Genomic DNA, 18,852 nt, shown 5'->3' on the forward strand with positions numbered 1-18,852 from the left:
TTGGGTCTGGTCCAAAGTATGTCTCTTACAGTACAAATCCATTGAACTCATTGGGCTTTGGATCAGGCCAAGTTGGCATGAAGCATCATGGAGAATTTTTGTACTTTCACAGACCACTTATGGTTGTTTTTGAAGGTCTTTCTATGGTGACAAATAATGAAGCATGGCACTAACTTGAATAAGCAACCTCTGAAGAAAGGAATATTATTTTCAAAGGATTTATACACTGCCTTTAAGATGTATAAAAATATCAAACAGTAGATATGATGATCCTGGTGTCTAACATTTTATATTATGGTTATATTTACGGGTCTTAGTCTGGCTGTGTTGCTGTTGTGCTAATTACTTGTATAACCACAGCATATGACAGTCTTGATCCCAAAGAGTGCATCTTCCAATTTGAACAGTATTATTGTATTGTTCTTTATCACTTGATGATGCTGTATTCCCCATCTGTCTGATTATTACTTGGACCAGGGTTATGAACTCTGCACAGAAGTTATATTCACAGTCTGATTTGTTTAATATTTCAATATTTGGTTTTATGTAGAATAGCATTCATTACATCTGACCTTTTTTTTCCGCCCCCCTTCCCTTTCTCCCACCCCCACTCTACAGAGTTTTTGTGCAGCTCTACATCAGGAACTTAAAGAATATTACAGACTTCTGTCTGTTTTGCATTCCCAGGTAAAAATAAATAAATAAATCTTTGTTTTATAAATAATGTTCTGAAATACTACCATTTTGGTAAAGCAGTATTGCCAAAGGAAGAATCTGGTTGATTTAAGTATGGGATCTGACATGAGCAAATAGGACTTCTTAGTTATTCATATTGAAAATGCAATGGAGAAATGTTTAGACATGTGACTTGGCTTTAAGTCTTGCAAGTGAACTGAGAGGTATAAGTAACTAATATAAACAAATGTTTGTTTTGGGTTGAGTTCAGAAGAAAATGTTCAGTAAAGGACTAAACTTAAGACACTTATCAGTATCTGTTGCAACCCCCCCCCAGCAAATTCACATTTGGCCAAATAGCTAATACTTGTAAATTGAACTGTATTCTAATAATGTTTTTCTTCTAACTGCAAGATTTAGTAGAAAATTGCAGATAAATATATAATTGGTAGTGGTAAGAACTTGTATTGTCCTCTCCCATTTTCAAACTTTAGTGAGTTTACAAGAACCAAGCACAATTAAAAAAAAAAAAAAAAAAAAAAAAAAAAGAATATACTTAATGTATTTGAAAGCTCAGATTGAGGTAATGATTTCAGGTCCTAAGCAGAGTGCAGTTTGCATCTGAAAGCAGTGTTCTATGTGCATTGGTGTGTGTCTGTCTGTCCCCCTCTGTTTTCTCATGTGTGACTTGTGGCCTCCTGATGTTCAGTCAGTAGAATCTCTGCTAAAACAAAGTCCATTTTTTGAGTTTCATGAGCATCTTCTGCTTATGTCTGAGCCAATATATAAACCTAATAAGAAATATCTTGTCTAGTGTGTTTTTAGTAAACCATTTGAAACCCAACATTCACTTTTTTTTTTTTTTTTGCACTTCTACTTTTTAAATAGACATCTCTCTTAGAATTTTTTTTCCTTATTATAAAGCCTCTAGGTCTTTTTAGCCAACCATGTCCTCTTTAGCATATTAAGCCTTTAAGGAGTGCCACTTGCTTCACTGTTTTACGAGAATCAAAAACACGTTTGGCTGGTGTACCAAGGAAAGGCTTAATCATCATTGCATTGTTAAATTTGTTGGGGTTTCAGACCCCGAACATGGTAGGAAAAGGCAGTTGCATCCTTTGCCAATACTACTAGAAAGGGTCTGAGAGCACAGGCCCCTCTGTACTAGGTGTTAAGGCCACTGATAATTTGGCTTGGACTGACCCTTTTAGGAACTGAAGTCCAAGACTTCCTTTATCTGTCACTCGCCTCTATTCAGACCTCAAAGAAGGGCATCAAAGCTTGATTGTCCAGGTCCATGATTGCTCCAGCACAATCTCTGCCTCTTAAATAGCACCAGATATACTTGGCATTGGATTTGCAGGTGTCTGCTGCAGTCTAGGTACATCTGGTTTTGGCTTAATATACTGTACTGAAGAACAGATCCCTTGTCAAAAGTGGGAGGAAAAGACTAGCGTTGGTTCTAACTGGTTCAAACATCACTAGCACATGTTTTATTTTGCACTGCAATCATTCTAGACTTTTGGAGATTCAGTATTCTTTATGCTCTGACTTTGCCAGGCTGTCTGGCCAACTTGCATACACATTTCTTTCTTGACCAATTCTTCCATTATCTGAGCTATTTCCTGACTTGTTAGTGTAGAATTCCTGATCATCATGGAATATGATATGCTTTTAGCTCTTTAACAGCCCAATGACTGACTGTTCTTCCTTTTTTGAGTATGCCTAGGAACAAGCCCTCTGTACCCTTAAGGCTTGGACTTCTTGCAGCTCATTACACATACTGTTTTGGCTCTTCAATCAGGAAGCCTTATAAAAATCACCAGTATACCAGCACTATTACTGTTTAATTAGTGTTGTTTGAGCCAAACTAGAGGGTCCATCCCATGTAACATTAAAGCTGTTAACTTTCTCAAGTATTCTCAAGTATTGTGAAATAAATCTTTCTTGTGGGCAACTGCTCAAGTAAATTTGGAAGTTGCCCTAGCCTCTGATTTCAGATCTCTTAGTAATTACTTGATAGTTTCCCAAAAGTGAGAATTCAGAGGCCCTCAGAAAAAGGAAATACTTACAGTAAGTAGACTGTTTTTGCCTCTTCTAATGTATGAAGAAAATGCCAGTGGACTCTCTCATGAGAGAGAACTGAGGAGGTTGGAGACTGCTTTCTGTCACGTAGAGTTAGATGTTAGCTGTCTAGACTTGAGTCAAGTTATGTAGTCTTTTTTGGTGTGGGAAGTTCAAAATAATTGGTGAATACAAATATTGAGTTGCATTGCAATTGTGGTAATATATGAGTAGGAAAGACGGTCTTGCAACTGAAATGCAGGACTGGGGAAACAATAAGGAAGTAGCTTAACTTTTTTTTTCTGTCTGCTTCTACCCTAACTTAATATGGGATAGCTCTGGGAAGTTGAATATTAATTTTTGTTTGCAGAGTACTTTCATTTGCAACTGAGGACCATCTCACTAAAGTTATTGTGCAGCTAGCTGGCTAATTGCACAATTACCTTAAGACCAGCTACATGTACAAAGTAGCTATCACATGATAAAAAGCTCCAATCCGTTATAAAGTTAGACTTTGAAAATGTGTACTAACTTTATAACTGGTTGCTATCAAGGTTTAATTTGCACATGTAACACGGGCTCTCCTGTAGCCGGTAGCCCTGTCAGCTGATAGGGCTTCTAGCCACAGTGGTATACATTGTCTAGTGTGAAAACGCTGACCCTTGGGGATCACAGCTGCTGTGGGCCCCAAGGCTGGGGATGGAAAAGGGGGGCTGAAGTCCACACCCCACATGGGACTCTTGGTCCAGTTCCTCACCTGCAGCAGGACCAAGAGATCCTGCAACTGATGTGGCGCTCTGTTCCAGCTACATGTGAGATGCAGCCAGGACCACATGCCCTATCATTTGCCAGATCTCTTGGCCCTGGCTGTGTGTGGCCATTGTGGCTGGGAAGCCCCCTCAGTAAATGGGGCTCCCAGCCATAGAAGTTTGCTTCTTGCCAGTGCAGAGGGAGCCCAGAATTGGGTTCCTCCTGCACCAGCAATGTGGTGCAATTAGACCTAATGTGCGATCCCACAGTCTTACCAGGAGGCACGATTGTGTGGATCACGCATTAGATCCAGTGGTGTCTTTGCCTTCATTTGTAGTGGCGGTCTCAGAAATAGAATTATTTGTAATACTCTGTAGAGCTACAATATTTCATATGTATAGTAATCACATTTTAGCAACTTCTTTATACAAGTATATCTTTTTCCTATAGCTTGGTGTTCAGAGATCCATCCTTATAACTGTAGTAATGATCGTTATTTTAACCTATTCCTTATGATTATATGGAGGAAATGTGAGCAGAATTTAGTCCTTTTGGGTTAAAAATTGAACTACTGCTGTCTTGATGGAAACTTTACCGGTTAATCACTGTCCAGATTATTTTTTTCCCTTTAACATTATTATCCTAATTTTCTTGACCAAGCTTTTCAATCAGGCCTGTTATATTTGTATATGGCTCTATCCTTTTCATCTAGATACACATCTGTTTCCTTTTTGTATCATCCTAATGTTTTGGCATAGTATCTCCTGATCACTGTTACACTGTATTTAAAGAGAAATTGTGAACTACTTAGTCTTCTGTTCTTTCATTGTCTTTTTTTTACTGTGATTTGTTTAGCTGCAACTTGAAGATGACCAGGGCGTAAATTTGGGACTAGAGAGCAGTTTAACACTTCGTCGTCTTCTAGTGTGGACATACGATCCTAAGATAAGATTAAAGACCCTTGCAGCACTTGTTGATCACTGTCAAGGTTTGTGTAAAATACAATTTTAAGTCTTTAATTCAAGAGTGATTGTGCATGACAAGCGCAGATGTCCTCTTTATCAATATAATTATATTTGAGATTAAACTAATGTGAATTTCTGCTAGTATCTTGATTTAGGAAATGAGTAAAAAGGTTGTATTTGTCTGGGCAAATTGAGAGCAATTGTGTTCCATCAGAATATAATCTTCAGCATTTTAAATAGATGGCTGTAAAAAGATTGTAGTTCTTTTCCACAATACTTTAATAAAAACATGCTTAATATGTTATATAGGCTGTTGTTATTGCAAGGGGTAGCCTTTTTTCTTTATTGTCAAAAAATAATGTAGGTTGGATTTTTTTTTTTAAACTTCCTAGCTAACAAACTTCATGAAATCTTTCTGTGTAGAGTACATTTAAATACATTCTTTTTTAGGATTTTAATGTTTCAGTGTTTTCCTGTTCTTCATAACTGTCTGCAGAGGCTGAGGAATATTTTACTACAGAGAATTCTACTAAACACTACCCTCTTTCAAAATGGCTGCCATCTCCCACTATCCTCAACAGGTATAAAGTTTTCCTCTACTTTTCCTGGTAACAGAGGAAATGCAGTATTCCTGAAAGGAGCTTAGCTCCCTTGTCCTTGGAAAAAATTGGAGGCTGTGGTCATTTTGAGGGAGAGTGTTCTAACTGAAAGATGATATGACTGCAGCATTTGTAGAAAATGATGGGATATGGTAGCCATGTTGAAAAACTACTCCTTTATAAGTTTCTCCAGTGTAAAATGTGCAGCAGCCTGCGCTGAAAGAAACTCCCAACTGTTTGAAATAACAAAAAGTGCATGCGGCCTGAATTGTTCTTTTTAAAGCATCTTTTTGCATTAGAACTATTCAGATTTAAAAGAGGAAGGGGGAAGCTGCTTGAAGGAGAATATGAAGGACTGGAAAAAGGGAATATGTGGGGTATGTAAATGTGCAAGAAACAAAGGAGATCTGTAGGATTGGAGCAGGGGCAAGGGAGGTGTGAGACTGCCTCCAGATGTTATTTTTGTAGCGCAGAAATATTTGCCATGTGTTCAAAGCCCCCGAGCTAAAATACAGCAGACATGCTCTCCAGCCAGAGGGAGTGCACAAACAGCCCTTTAAAGCTCCTGGGTTGCAGGCAATCCTGTCACTTCTTGGCAAGATGACAGTGCTCCCAGTGACCCTCTCGGGAGCAGAGCTGATGGGCTGCCTCTATCAGCCTCTGCCCCTGCTGCCTGCTTGTTGGCAAGGGTGAGGGAGTGCCCTTCAGCCCAAGGGAACAGGGAGCATCCTGATTTCCTACCCAGGTAGCCCTTGCCAGTGGAAAACCGTTACTGGTTGTCACTAGGTGGCAATGGGAACAAGTCTGGGCAGGCTGCCAGAAAGCCAGCTGCTTTCTCTTTCACTCCCTCCATCACCTGGTCGAGCAGACCACTGTGGGGGGTTGTGCGGAGTCTATCTGACCAGGTATTAAATTTGTCCCCTGCCATTTTTGTGGTGAATCTTATCATTTTTCATATATATTCATTGGTCAAATTCCTCTAACGTCTGGCATGTTATTGTGTTAAACTTGCATATACCCTGTGACGCATGGTAACATCTGAAGGGAACCTGAAATGTACCGTCAAGCTGCTTTATGATTCTCTGGTGAAACTAAGCAACTCTAAACTTAACTTAATGCTTTGAGAATCTCCTAAGCCTATATAAAGCATCCAGAACATAGATTGGTGGATTTGGCCGAATACAGTAAATGCTTTTTTTTAAGGTTGATATTTTCTTATCCTACTGCTATTTTATTTTATTATTATAAAACTTTAAATCTTATACTCACTGGATTTAAATGTTGCCATTTAGCAAGCTTGGAAAAAGACACACAATCAGTAATTGACTTAGGAAGTATATTTTTTCTGAAGTATGATGCTCCCTGCTTTTCTTTGTATTTTATATATTTATCTGATTCATATGCTGCTGTCTTTCTTCCTTCCAGGAAGAAAAGGTGGTGAACTAGCATCAGCTGTCCATGCCTATACTAAAACTGGAGATCCATACATGAGATCATTAGTGCAGCACATTCTTGGCTTGGTATCCCATCCTGTCCTGAATTTTCTTTACCGTTGGATTTATGATGGGGAGTTGGAGGACACTTATCATGAAGTAAGTAATCTGGCTACTGATACTGAAACTTCCATTCAGTTATTTGTGTTTAAAAAAAAAAAAAAAAAATCAATTGGAGACTTGAATGAAAACTGTAGGATTAAAACTCTTGGGTGGGTAACTATTTCAGATACACAGCTTTACATGAAATGTGAGTGGCTTTTCAGTGTATGAAACTATTGGTATATTTCATTGTGAATGAAGTGAGACTGCATATGGTTAACTGGCTTCAGTGGGTCAAATGAATCCATAAGCTCCAGGACTGTGACTTTACCAGATGTTGAGAATCACTGTTCTAACCTTTTTTTCAACTAGGGAGCCACAGCACCCTGGAGTGCCTTGAGATCTTTTCAAGAGTTGTGGCACGATGTTAGCACTGCTAGGTGCGCAAGCGTGATTCACAAGATAAACCCAGGGGTTTCAAATAGGAATCCATAGTAGCAAAAATATCCTGAACTGCTGTGATCTTTCTGAAGTTTTTGCAACAGAAGAATTGCTCTGTTATTTTTCTGTAGTCAAAAAATAAGTGCTACCTAAGAGCTGGACAATAATTGTGTCTTATGCCATGCTGTGTATGTATAGTAAGATGCATGCAATTTTTGGGATCAGGATAAGATCTAACCCATGGCCTGCAAAGCAGGGAGCATGGCGTGGGGACCCCCGCACACCCTCAATTCTGTGCTTTCCATTGCCCTTTCAAATTTGCTGGCACATGTGGAGACTGGCATCATGTTAATAAAAGTCCTGGGTCATTACAAACCCGAGATCAAAGAGAGGCTATCCATTGTCAACTACTGGCAACCTCCGACTTAAGAACCACAGTCTTTTGGACATGCTGCCCATGCAGATTATGGTGCGATTCAAAACAACCACAAAGATGTTCCACACTAAATGTGGAACTTCTTGGTGGCTGGTCTGATAGTCTAATGTGCCATTAATCTCTTGTGCATGTGGCACTTCAAAAATTTAACATCTTAATTGCACGAAAAATGTAAAGTCTACCAAGGGGTCTTTGTTAACTTAATTTGGGAGTATTTTGTTTTTCTATGTGCATTTATTACATCCAGTAGTTTTTCGGTATCTGTTGAAAGTGATCTACTTGAAGCTGTTACTTCCTTTTGAAGGCCATAAGCTAGTCTGCCAGGAGTTACCATCAATACCATCATTTATTACAATGGAGCAGTCAAAAAGGTATGGCCAAAGGGGCTGTTCTTCTCATGTTTCACAGACACGAGGCATTTGGATTTTTCTTTTCACCAATAATGGTGGTCATGCTTTACAAGCCAAAGATGGAATACTCCCACGTTCCATATTCACAAATTTTATCTATTTAAAATTTGTTTCTAGCAAAGAAAATTCCTTTTACTGTATGTAGTTGTGAGACCTTGGCATTTGTCAAGCAGTTAAATTGTACCATGCCTTGTCCTTAATTTTTTTTCTGCAGTTCTTTCTGAGTTTGAAATAATAGCAAAAAATCAAAACCTTGAGTAGCAAAAAAGATCAATAAAATACAAGCATATTACATTTATGTTGAACCTTGACTTTTTGCCTTTCTAGTTGTGTGGTTTTTCATGGGATTAATTATAATCTAAAATGCACTCTCTTCTACAGGATGTTTTCTAGATACTGTAATTACATTTTAGTTTGCCCTTAAAGCATTGCTTTCATAGTTTACAAAGTTGACCTTAATTTTCTGAGGTTTCCTTTTCTTTTTTTAATTAATCTTCTCATAATTTATATTGATTTAAGATCTAGTTCTCTGTCAGTCACTAGGATGAATCTGTGTCTTCTGTAAAAATAAGGCATTAAAGTAGTGCATTTCACATACAGTATTTATTAATCCCTTGATTCAGCAAATCTTTAGAGATCATGTTTTGTTTCTTTAACATGTTATAGCATGTTACTAAACTAGCTACCAGTAGTCCCAGAGGGACTACCCTTCTTTCTCATTCCCCATTATAGCACAGTCACTATTTTACAGAATGATTGTGGCCTCAATACAATATGGCACATTTGAGGTCTTTAGGTGGTTTTGTTTGTTTGTTTGTTTTTAGAGTAAAATTGTGAGATTGTTTTCCTGTTTAAAATACTTATAACTTTTTCTTTATTCAAGTTTCTCAACAGCTTCTATAATCTTGCTTTATGAAGGTGAGGCTAGGGTGTGAAAATCCTACCTGAACATATTCTGTCTATAAGATTAAGTACAGACAGTCAAATGGCAGAAGCTGAATTGATTTAATCTTTGCAGGTTAGTCTAAACTGCATAGATTGAACCGAGAAGCAAATGAACAGACATTCACTTCTGATTCCAGAAATGCAGCCACATGACTGCAGTAGCTCAGGCCAGAAGTTAGGGGGTGCTAGAGCATGCTTTCCAGCCACTGCCAACGGGAAGGGATGAGAGAAGCTCTTCAAGGCTTTTTCCCCTTCCCTACTTGAGCATAAGGTGCTTGACCAGGCACCAGCCTGGGACCAGCATGCTGAGGCTAGGGGGAGGGAGACTTTTTAAACCCTCTTCCCTGGCCCACATGGGGCCCCAGCCCCAGTATGCCTGGAGGGGACAGCCCCTGCCAGGTTTCTGTCTGCCACTCGTGGTGGTGGGCAGTTCCTGACAGGGTTTTGCACCCCCCCCCCCCCCCCCCCAAGCAAGGGGGATGGTGTGGCCACCCCCAGCTAGGGGCTCGCAGGCTGAGCTGGGGAGTCCGTCCCTGGCTGCATGGGACCTCAGGGAGCCTCTGCCAGGCCCCCATCCCCTGCTTGTTTAAACCCCCTTCCCTGCCACTTCAGGCTGCTGGCTTGGCCAGAGTCTGGCCATGTGCCTTGCCCCTCTGCTGGAACATGGAGCAGAAGAAAAGTGAGGGGCTGTGAGGCAGACACTGGCTGGGGTTTAGAGCTAGGTTTCCCACCCCCACTCTCAGCCAGCCGGAGCAGTGATAGTGCTCCAGCTAGGGAGCAGAAGGGACAGAAGTTCCATAAACTGGTTTGACTTAAATCAGTTAAGTCTGATACGACATCCAACCAGATTTATCCTACACAATGGCCAAAACCAGTTTAAGTGGCTTAAGTGCACTGAACTTCTGTTCTGTTACAGGTTTAATTAAATTGGTTTCTGATCACTTAAACTGGTATGTGTAACTTATGTCTCTAGCCCAGGTGACTTGTGGCAGGTAGAGGTTGTGTTGCCAGTCCCCTTCCCTCCCACAATTTAAGTCTGACTAGGTAAATATCTGGCACTTTGTTAAAAGCTGACAATATCTTTATTTTTCTTGTGGTAACTTCTTTGCTCAGTGATCCTCATTTATCTTTTTTGTGGGGTGGAGATGGGATTAAATTAAAAGCTTAAGCATGTATAGAAGTACAGTAGTATTTTAATATGGATTCAGATGCATATGTTCATTAGAACAAAGTCTCACTCTGGGTGTGTCTACACCTTCACTGGACTGCACAGTAATGGGCATTACTGTGCAGTCCCAACACCATGCAGGTTTTTTACCATGCTACTGTGTAGTAGCATTGGCATCATAGTTTGTGACCACCAACATAACATCTAATGTAGACATGCCCATTGCATATACAAGTGTGAGGATGGAATGTACATAATTTTGGACTTGATCTTTTATATCTAACACTTCTGTTTATCTGCAGTTCTTTGTAGCTTCAGATCCTACTGTTAAAACTGACCGGTTGTGGCATGACAAGTACACTTTAAGGAAATCAATGATACCATCATTTATTACAATGGAGCAGTCAAAAAAGGTACTGCCAAAGGGGCTGTTCTTCTTGTGTTTTGCAGACTTTTTTCTGTTTATGCTATGTAAACATAGAGCATGCAAGGGATATGTTTACTAGAATATCCAGGCAGTCCTCAGACTTACAACACAATTGGTTCCTGAAAACGGTGTCTTAAGTTGAAATGTTGCAACTCAGAACCAATTTGTTTCTTATGAGAAATGTTATAAACGGGGGATTGGCTCCTGAACCAAGGCCCGATACCCTGGTCTCACCAAAAATACCCCAGAATTTTGTACTCTATCAATTATAGATGGGTAATATAGCTACATAAATGTATTTATATTGTAAACGGCAATCATAGTGATTTGGAAGGACTTCTCTGAGGTGACTTTGCTGGACTTTTTGAAGGGTTCTTGGCTGGAGTCTTCTCAGGAGTCTTGACTGTAGGTTTTTCTGGAGTCTTGTCTGCTTTCTTAAAGTGTCCAAGGAAGTTTGGACAGACGTTCTCCAGGCAGATGAGCAATGCAGCTGACTTATGCACTGGTGTGGCGTCACATCGGATTAAACATTGTAAAGTTGAAACTGACATCATAAAGTTAAACAGGGTGTCAATTTAGAAATGTTGTAAGTGCGAAACATTTTACTCAAAACGTTGTAAGTTGAGGACTGCCTGTATTCTAAACCTGACGTCAATCCAGAACAGGGTAAAGTTTTACCTGTACTTGTTCTGAATGGAAGAAGAAACTATCTTAAATTGTGTTTTCAGTTCCTTTGTAGAAAGAGGACTTGTAAAAATGGGGTTTATATTTAAAAGCTGTTGGGGTGCTGTTTTGTAGGGGTAAGGAGTGAGAAGACAACAGGAAGCTTACTGCTAACATTCTCTTTGCAATTCTTTACATGATTGAAATCTCAAAGTATTTTCAAAAAATAACTTAGTTCTTTTGTGTTCAGGTTCTTCTGATAGGTAAATCCATAAACTTCTTGCATCAGGTGTGTCACGACCAGACTCCATCTACAAAGATGATAGCTGTGGCAAAGTCTGCGGAAACACCAAAGGATGGTATTGTATCAGGAATGATTTGACTACTTGTTTGAACCTTAGAAAGTGTGCAGTTAGCTCTGGAGAGTGTGGGACTTCAACTATAAGGTGATGTTTTTTTGGGTGGTAGAAGAGGAAAACCCTCCAAAACCTACATATTCATTAAATTACCTGTATTTTACATTGTCCTCTAAAATGGGTATAGTCAGGGGGTACACGTGGGCAGGCAGGGATGGGGCATTGCTACCCACCACCCCGTGCCACTGCCTCCCAGGAGCACGGCTGGGGGGGGGGAGGGGTTGAGGGCAGCGGCTCCCCTCTGTGGGCCACACAAATGCTGGCTGGACACTGGGGGGTGAGGGGGGGGGACAGGCTCAACCAACCAAGTGTCCCTAAACCTGCCCCTCAGCCAATCAGAGGGACCATGAAGTGATCAGGCCTCTGTCATGATCGAGTCATGATATTTGTGAGCTGGACCAATTATTTAAACTCAGGCCTAAATATAACTCACTGAGGTACTTCAAAGATCAAGAATACAAATGTGTGTCATGTATTATTTTGTTTGTATTTATGAGGTTACTTACCCAAAAAAAGAAAAATCTGTTGCTGGTGATACTTAAGTTCTAACCAACCCTATTATGTGTGCATCTGTATTTTTCTCTTTGTGTAATCTTTCGCTATTCTGTGATCCCCTTAATGCAGTTAGTAATAATATGGTGAGGTAAGGAAGGACTTCTGGTCTTAACTCTGGATTCCTTTGGGGTTTTTTGTCCTTTTATCTTTATTTGGCCATGTGTGGGGGGCTTTTTATTGCTTTAATTTTCATTTGTATATTTTATATTAGCATTAATGTATGGAAATAAGAGAATGTGACAGCTCTTAGTGTATTATGAAAATGTAGTCTGACATCAAACCATATTCAATTTCAAAATATGCTACTTAATGAGTGTGGTACAGAGCTTTAGAAATGGTTAATATGTTTCACTTGTATGTAAAGCTAAGTCATCTTAAACAAATTATGGTGCATTAGGAGATGCTGAGTTAGCTTGTTGTAGTTAAGATGCGTTTTATGAAGATATGGATTTAAATAATGTAAAGACGACTTTAGAGTATGTGATGTGTCATCTGAATTCTAGTTTGTTTATTGGTAGGGGTAAAATCACTAATCCTGTTTAACATTGTACTTTTTGGAGAAAAGTATTGTCTAGAATGTGTTGCATCCAAGCAAGTTCTAGATGAGTGAAAATATTGGCAAATGTTGATAGGCTGTATTTATCACACTAATATATTCACTTATTTTAGGTTCTTGGTGTTTCTTAAAATTTTGCTGAACGCAAAGTCCAATATTAGATAACTTGCTCAATTTTATAATTCAGGCATAAATTGTTGAAAACTGAGTGCCAATAAAGTAGTGGGTCAGGAAAAATTATATGCTTTTAGTGCCATAGAGATTTACTTTGTGTAGAATACCATTATGATAAGAAATATGTTTATGTATAATTTTTTTAAAGTTGTTACTGAAGAGGAATAAGAGAAAGATGTATTATCTCTTCTTTTAATTTAAGAAATGTATGATGTGGTGGATTTATAATGTATGTTACTGAAAGTATGGGTTTGCCAGTAGGAAAAAAAAAAACGTTCTTGTATCTATTTCCAGTCATATATGGAAGGAAAGAAAGCTAGTGTCACTTGCATTTAACTTTTGATATTTTCACTGTAACATTTCAGTGTCTATGGTAGCAATACCAGTAGATTGTAAACTTTCTTGCTGGTATACTTAGCTTTCTACATGCCTAACATTTCTACAACATTGAAAGCCTTACTGCCCTAGAACATAAGCTGGTAATCTTCTGTGTGACTTGTGCAAAATATTAGGTAGCTTCACTTCTATAAGCTGCTTGCTGTCCGTGCCAACAAAACGAGAGACTTGATTTTGTGGAGGTAGGGAACCATATTTACTGTAGCTGTCACATTCTGTATAACCTCTAGTTTGTTTTTGTCTTGGTTTCTGTTTGGAAGAGCAACTGTGTTGTCATCAAATTCTATAGCACTTCTATAAGAAGAAAATATCCCTACTTCCTAATAGGTAGGGGTAGAGAGTGAAGTTATGATTGACTTTTGTGTCACCTTGGAACAGGGTCAAACCTGGGGTTGAAAATCATGAGTTCCTAATTCCCAGTCTCATGTTCAGTCCAAGAAATTGTATTTTCCATTACATTAGGAACCCCCTGTTGTCCCACACTTATTTTTTTCCACCCCTGCCTACCTTTACACTCTTGGCTCTCTACTGTCCCCCTGCATCTCTGTGAAGGGAGAGGGGAAGCTTAGTGGAGCTGCACATTGCTGCAGGCAGTTCTAGTGCCTCCTGTCTGATCACTAGAGGAGGCAGCAGCATTTTCCAGCCAAGAGCAGGGTAGGGCTATACGTGTGCCTCCCCAGCTCAGATTTCATAGACGTTAGGGCTTGAAGGGACCTTGGAGGATCGAGTCCGGCCCCCTACCCCAGTGTCAGGAAGTCAGCTCGGGTCAGAGGACCCCAGCAAGATTCCAGGTGTATTTTACTTGGTTTCAGTTGTTACATCTGTCCACACTCATGCTCTGACATTTATTTTTAAATAGTAGTAATAATCATGGTATTTTAATCTGTGGAGCAGGTATCCTTAGAGGAGGTTTAGAAGTGAAGACCGAGTCATTCAGTTTACTGGACTCGTAATACTAGAACATGAGCTTAGTATGTGAAATTGAAGGAAGAGATTGAATACATAGGTAGAGTTTCTTTATATTTGTATTATTTGTACATTCCTTTTCCAGCAACCGACATTGAGCTGCCTTACACTCAACAAAGAGAGTGCTCTTTTAAGCTGTCAATCTAAGATGGATATTATTATGCATTATTAGTTTGACCTTCAAGGTTTGTTGTCTTCCTGGTTGATTTGTTAGCTGTGTTTATTTTGCCCCTTAAACTCAAAACACTCTGGAGAGAGGAGTTTCTCCTCAGGCGCAGAACTTCATGGCACATGATCTTGGGGGCCCCTAATATAACTCTTCACTCCTCCATGAAGGTTTCCCTGCCTACTGTTGACCATGGAATTATAGTAAAGCCAACGGCTTTGGCATTCATGAGCTCAAAAGTTACCACAGATGGTCTTTATAAGCCTTGACTTCATTTTGAAGATAATCATAGATTAACTGGAGATTGTGACAATGTGGCTAGAAGGCCAGTCACTAATGCTGGAGCTAGATTGAATTGACTAGGGATCTTTGGTGACATCTTGTAGTCAGTTTGCCAACTGCATGTGTATCTAGTGACAATTTCTGCTTCTTCCAGTTGTCTGATTCTTATGTTGGTCACTCAGTTGCCATATCAGATCAAATTGCTGTTTTGCCTTTGTCTATACTCTTTTCTTTAATAAAGAAATGATGCCACATGTTGGAAATGTGGCTTTTTGGTGCATTTTTTAGAGAACCCCAGGGACGTGTGTGTAAGAATACATCAACAGAACCTTATTATGGCAGGGAAAATCAAGTGATCAAAAATTAGATTGTGTTAAAATGAAAGTTGTCTCCTTTATTCAACACCATAATGTGTATATATTATGATGGTTTTTAATTGCAAGATCAGGGTTTTTAGTTTGGTTCATCCTCAGAGCATCACTTTGCAGTGAGGGAATGATATTAAATCCACATCTTAAAGTTGGGGCACAGGGTAATATTAAGGAGTGCCTTCAAATTGGGGACCAAAAATTAGTTAATCCTGGTGTTGGATTTTTCTATTCCATCCTACCCCCACTTCTTGAATTAGAATTGTATTGTACTTTTTAGTTACTAGCTTACCAAGAGTGTCTAAAATTGGTTCGTTTTACACCTGTCAAAATCTGCCACGGTGTTACTCTTTGCACCCCTTCTACTCCCCTTCCCCCCCCCCCCCCAAAAAAAAGACTGCAAGCTAATTATACTACATTGCAACTAGAGATTTAAGAGCCATCTTTATAATACCTATACGTACTTGTCTGAATCTGTCCTTTACAAATGTAATCTTCAAATTTCCAACAGATTCTGTCAAGGGGAATTTGATATGGTGGCAATGCATATAATAATATTTCAGGTGTAGGTATGTCAGTCATGCTAAAATGGATTACTGCCTCCTTTCCCATTTTGGATTCTTTTGCAATTTTGAAGTGCGTAAGTACTAGGGTCTGTCAGTCTTGTCCATCCACTGTGTTCCCCCTGCTCCCATTCATGCCACCTTTAATTTTGGATATTTCCAACACCATGATTTTTATTGCGAGTCTTGTAGGATTTTAGGTTTAAAGCCAACGCTCCTGCAGAAATGTTAAGGTAGAATATATTTGCTATCAGCCTTTCTCTTAAGGATGTATATTAATCGTGATTTTTTTGTGGGGGGGTTCTTTTGTATTTGCAGCTGCTGACTTGTTCACAGATTTAGAAAATGCATTTCAAGAAAAGATCGATGCAGCTTATTTTGAGACCAGCAAATACTTGTTAGATGTCCTCAACAAAAAATACAATTTACTGGAGCACATGCAGGCCATGAGGCGCTATTTACTACTTGGTCAAGGCGACTTTATAAGACACTTAATGGACTTGCTTAAGTAAGGCAGCATGGTATCTAGAAAGCTATGTTGAAAATGTTATTGTCCTATATGGTTAATTAAACAGCCTTGGATATGTATTTTTGAACTTTTAATATTGGTTGGAATTTGCTTCTCTTCTGTACAAGTTGAGAACGGTAGACTTATGAGTCTTTTAAAACTCAGTTGCTCTTATTCCCTCCCACTTCAAGATATGTCCTTGAATGCTTACACTTTCCACCATTTGAACTGTGCTACTTCTGTTAATAGACTTCAATTTCTAGTACTCTTAAAACACTACTCATCATCACTCTTGTAAAAAAAAATAACATTTCTATATATTTTGACTTTTTTACCAAAATTTTTTTTTATAAATGTTAACTGCACATACAATTAGAAATTCAGTTGACACCTTAAAAATTAATTTCAGCTTCCTTGAGTGCCACATTCAGTTTTTAAAAGCATACTTTATGAACTGGTTTTTTTTTTTACTTTGGTCAAGTTGCTGATGTTTAATGCGTACAGAAAAATTCCATTAAGAAGCTCTCATTTTGTCTATAGAGCAGATCGTGTATCATAGATCTTCCATTAACTTGCTAAAAAAACAACTTTGTTTGCCCAGCATTTATATCGATGTACCTGCTTGTGCTTTTTAAGAAAGCAAATAGTGTGTAGCAAAATAAGTAAGGTTGGTGCATAGAATCAATATTGCAGTTAAAGCGTAAGTGGTGAGGAACTTTCTAGTAGGGGAGGGACAGGAATGAATCTTTATGGAATTTCTTAATGTTTTAGTTAAATTCAATAAGTGTAAGCATTTAAGGTTAGTATCAGTAAATCTCAAAATTGTTAACTACAGTGACTGGCTTACTGGTTGCAACTGCTGTATAAATGCAGATACAAATTAACGCTTGGTTATTTTGGATGTTACTGTAACTAAGATTGTAAATTGGTTTTAAGATACTAGTACTGCTTGGATCTTACTGATTATTACTCTTGGATTCTAGCACTGATATTTGAGCTTCTGTGTAGGCAAGTAATTTTTTATTTTAATCTCTTGTAATACTATTTCATATTCATTCTGCAGTTGTTCAGGTAATGTAAATGGGTAATCATTCCCTATCTGGAAAGTAAAATTAAGAGGTAAATCTTTAATTGTGGAAACTCTGTAGTTGCTAATTTGCAGCATTGTAGACTTTTATGTAGTGACTTTATTTTGTAATCTGTAGGCCAGAGCTTGCTCGACCAGCTACAACTTTGTATCAGCATAATCTGACAGGAATCCTTGAAACAGCTGTCAGAGCAACTAATGCACAGTTTGACAATCCTGAGATCCTCAAACGGCTGGATGTCAGATTACTAGAGGTATGCTGGGTTGGGCCTTATTGGCTTCTGATGTGAAAGTTTTTTAAGTTTAAAACATCTAAAATAAGCTATTTTGGGGGTCAGCCTGAAGGGAATGTTCAGAATTTGTACATGTTGTGCTACATTGTTTAGTCTGCTAAGACTGCTTTGTACTGTATACCCAGCATACCTTGGCTTCAATATAGCTTGAGATTCCCAGCAAAGCATCTCCCCAACCTCTGTCAAATTGAGATGAATTTTTCTGCTGGTTGAGAGTTTATACCACATCTTTCATTTATCTGTTGCCTTCCCTAAGTATAAGTTTTGTTGTGCTTGAGCCTTTGCTGGCATATCCCTTATGCTAGCTGTGTAATACACAACAGGTTCCCAACTAAGCGAACTTATTCAAGAGACCCTAAATTTGGGTCTTTTCTTGTAACTAATGGCATGGAATTATGAAGAACGTGAACAGCGAATATTTTAAGTGCTAGCCTTGCATCAAAGGGACTTCTGGACTTTGGAGTTTAATGAGGAAAACATGGTGCTTAGGTCTGAAACTTGTCTAAGTTACATTAATGTTAAGCCATCACAAACTGAGAAGCTTTTGCTCCTTTTGACAACTGTTTGGCAAAGACTGTTGCTTTGGGGTTTTTATAGCATGTCAGGTACTAGTGAGCAAGACTCTTTCAACAACATATGCATACTAAACTAAAGACAGCATTTTTTTTTTATTTTTTTTTTAATGTAGGTATCTCCTGGTGACACTGGATGGGATGTTTTCAGCTTAGACTATCATGTTGATGGACCTATTGCAACAGTAAGGCTACATATTGCAGCTTGTGCGCATTTCTTAGATACCAACTTAGATTGCTATGTACTTTGTTATTGAAATAGCCTTTTTATTCTAGAAATGTATGATTAAAGAGATTATTTGGCATCTAGGATGCATCCATTGTATTAAGAGTTCAGCCAAAATCTCAATTTCTCTAAAATATTAATGAGTGCTAAAATGCTACATTTAAAACATTCATTATTTAAAATAAATAATTCATTTGTTCCAACAGATTTTAGCAAGTACTTAATAAATGGATTGTTCATTTCTTTCCATTATTCCTAGACTGTAGCAACTAATTTGGGATAATTTGCAAGGAGCTGTAAAATGTATTTTATGGCAACCTATTTGTACTATTTAAATAAAATTTGATATGTAGTATTCATTAGAACTGATGAGAAAATAGCTGCACTATTATTGAAAATGCTTTTATTATATATAAAGAATAGCAGTGCATTTTTTACTAAGATCTTGGAGTAAGAGTTTGACCAGTAGAAGGAATTTCATAGAGGTATAGTTAATGAGAGGAGAAATAGCTCCTCATGCTTCTCATTTGTAAATCCCTTCCCATGCTCCCCATCCAGTGGAAATTGAAAGTCCACAAAACCTCCTGAAAAGATTTTTCGGGTAGGCTCCAAATATTTATAATGGGAATGTTGATGGCACTGTAAT

General features: G+C 38.5%; 1 protein-coding gene across 2 annotated transcripts in view; it reads left to right on the plus strand.

Moving 5' to 3' along the window:
• Positions 1-18,852, plus strand: part of TUBGCP3 (tubulin gamma complex component 3) — an 83,241-nt gene that overhangs the window by 38,131 nt on the left and 26,258 nt on the right. For both annotated transcript variants that reach the window (XM_006258809.4, XM_014600415.3), the window contains 8 exons: positions 619-687; positions 4,345-4,477; positions 6,479-6,645; positions 10,291-10,401; positions 11,329-11,437; positions 15,839-16,028; positions 17,234-17,369; positions 18,097-18,165. In XM_006258809.4, the coding sequence (XP_006258871.1) occupies positions 619-687; positions 4,345-4,477; positions 6,479-6,645; positions 10,291-10,401; positions 11,329-11,437; positions 15,839-16,028; positions 17,234-17,369; positions 18,097-18,165 (984 nt within the window). The remainder of the gene's footprint in view (positions 1-618; positions 688-4,344; positions 4,478-6,478; positions 6,646-10,290; positions 10,402-11,328; positions 11,438-15,838; positions 16,029-17,233; positions 17,370-18,096; positions 18,166-18,852) is intronic.

Source organism: Alligator mississippiensis, chromosome 1 (assembly GCF_030867095.1).
Source record: "Alligator mississippiensis isolate rAllMis1 chromosome 1, rAllMis1, whole genome shotgun sequence".
NCBI classification, from domain to species: domain Eukaryota; kingdom Metazoa; phylum Chordata; order Crocodylia; family Alligatoridae; genus Alligator; species Alligator mississippiensis.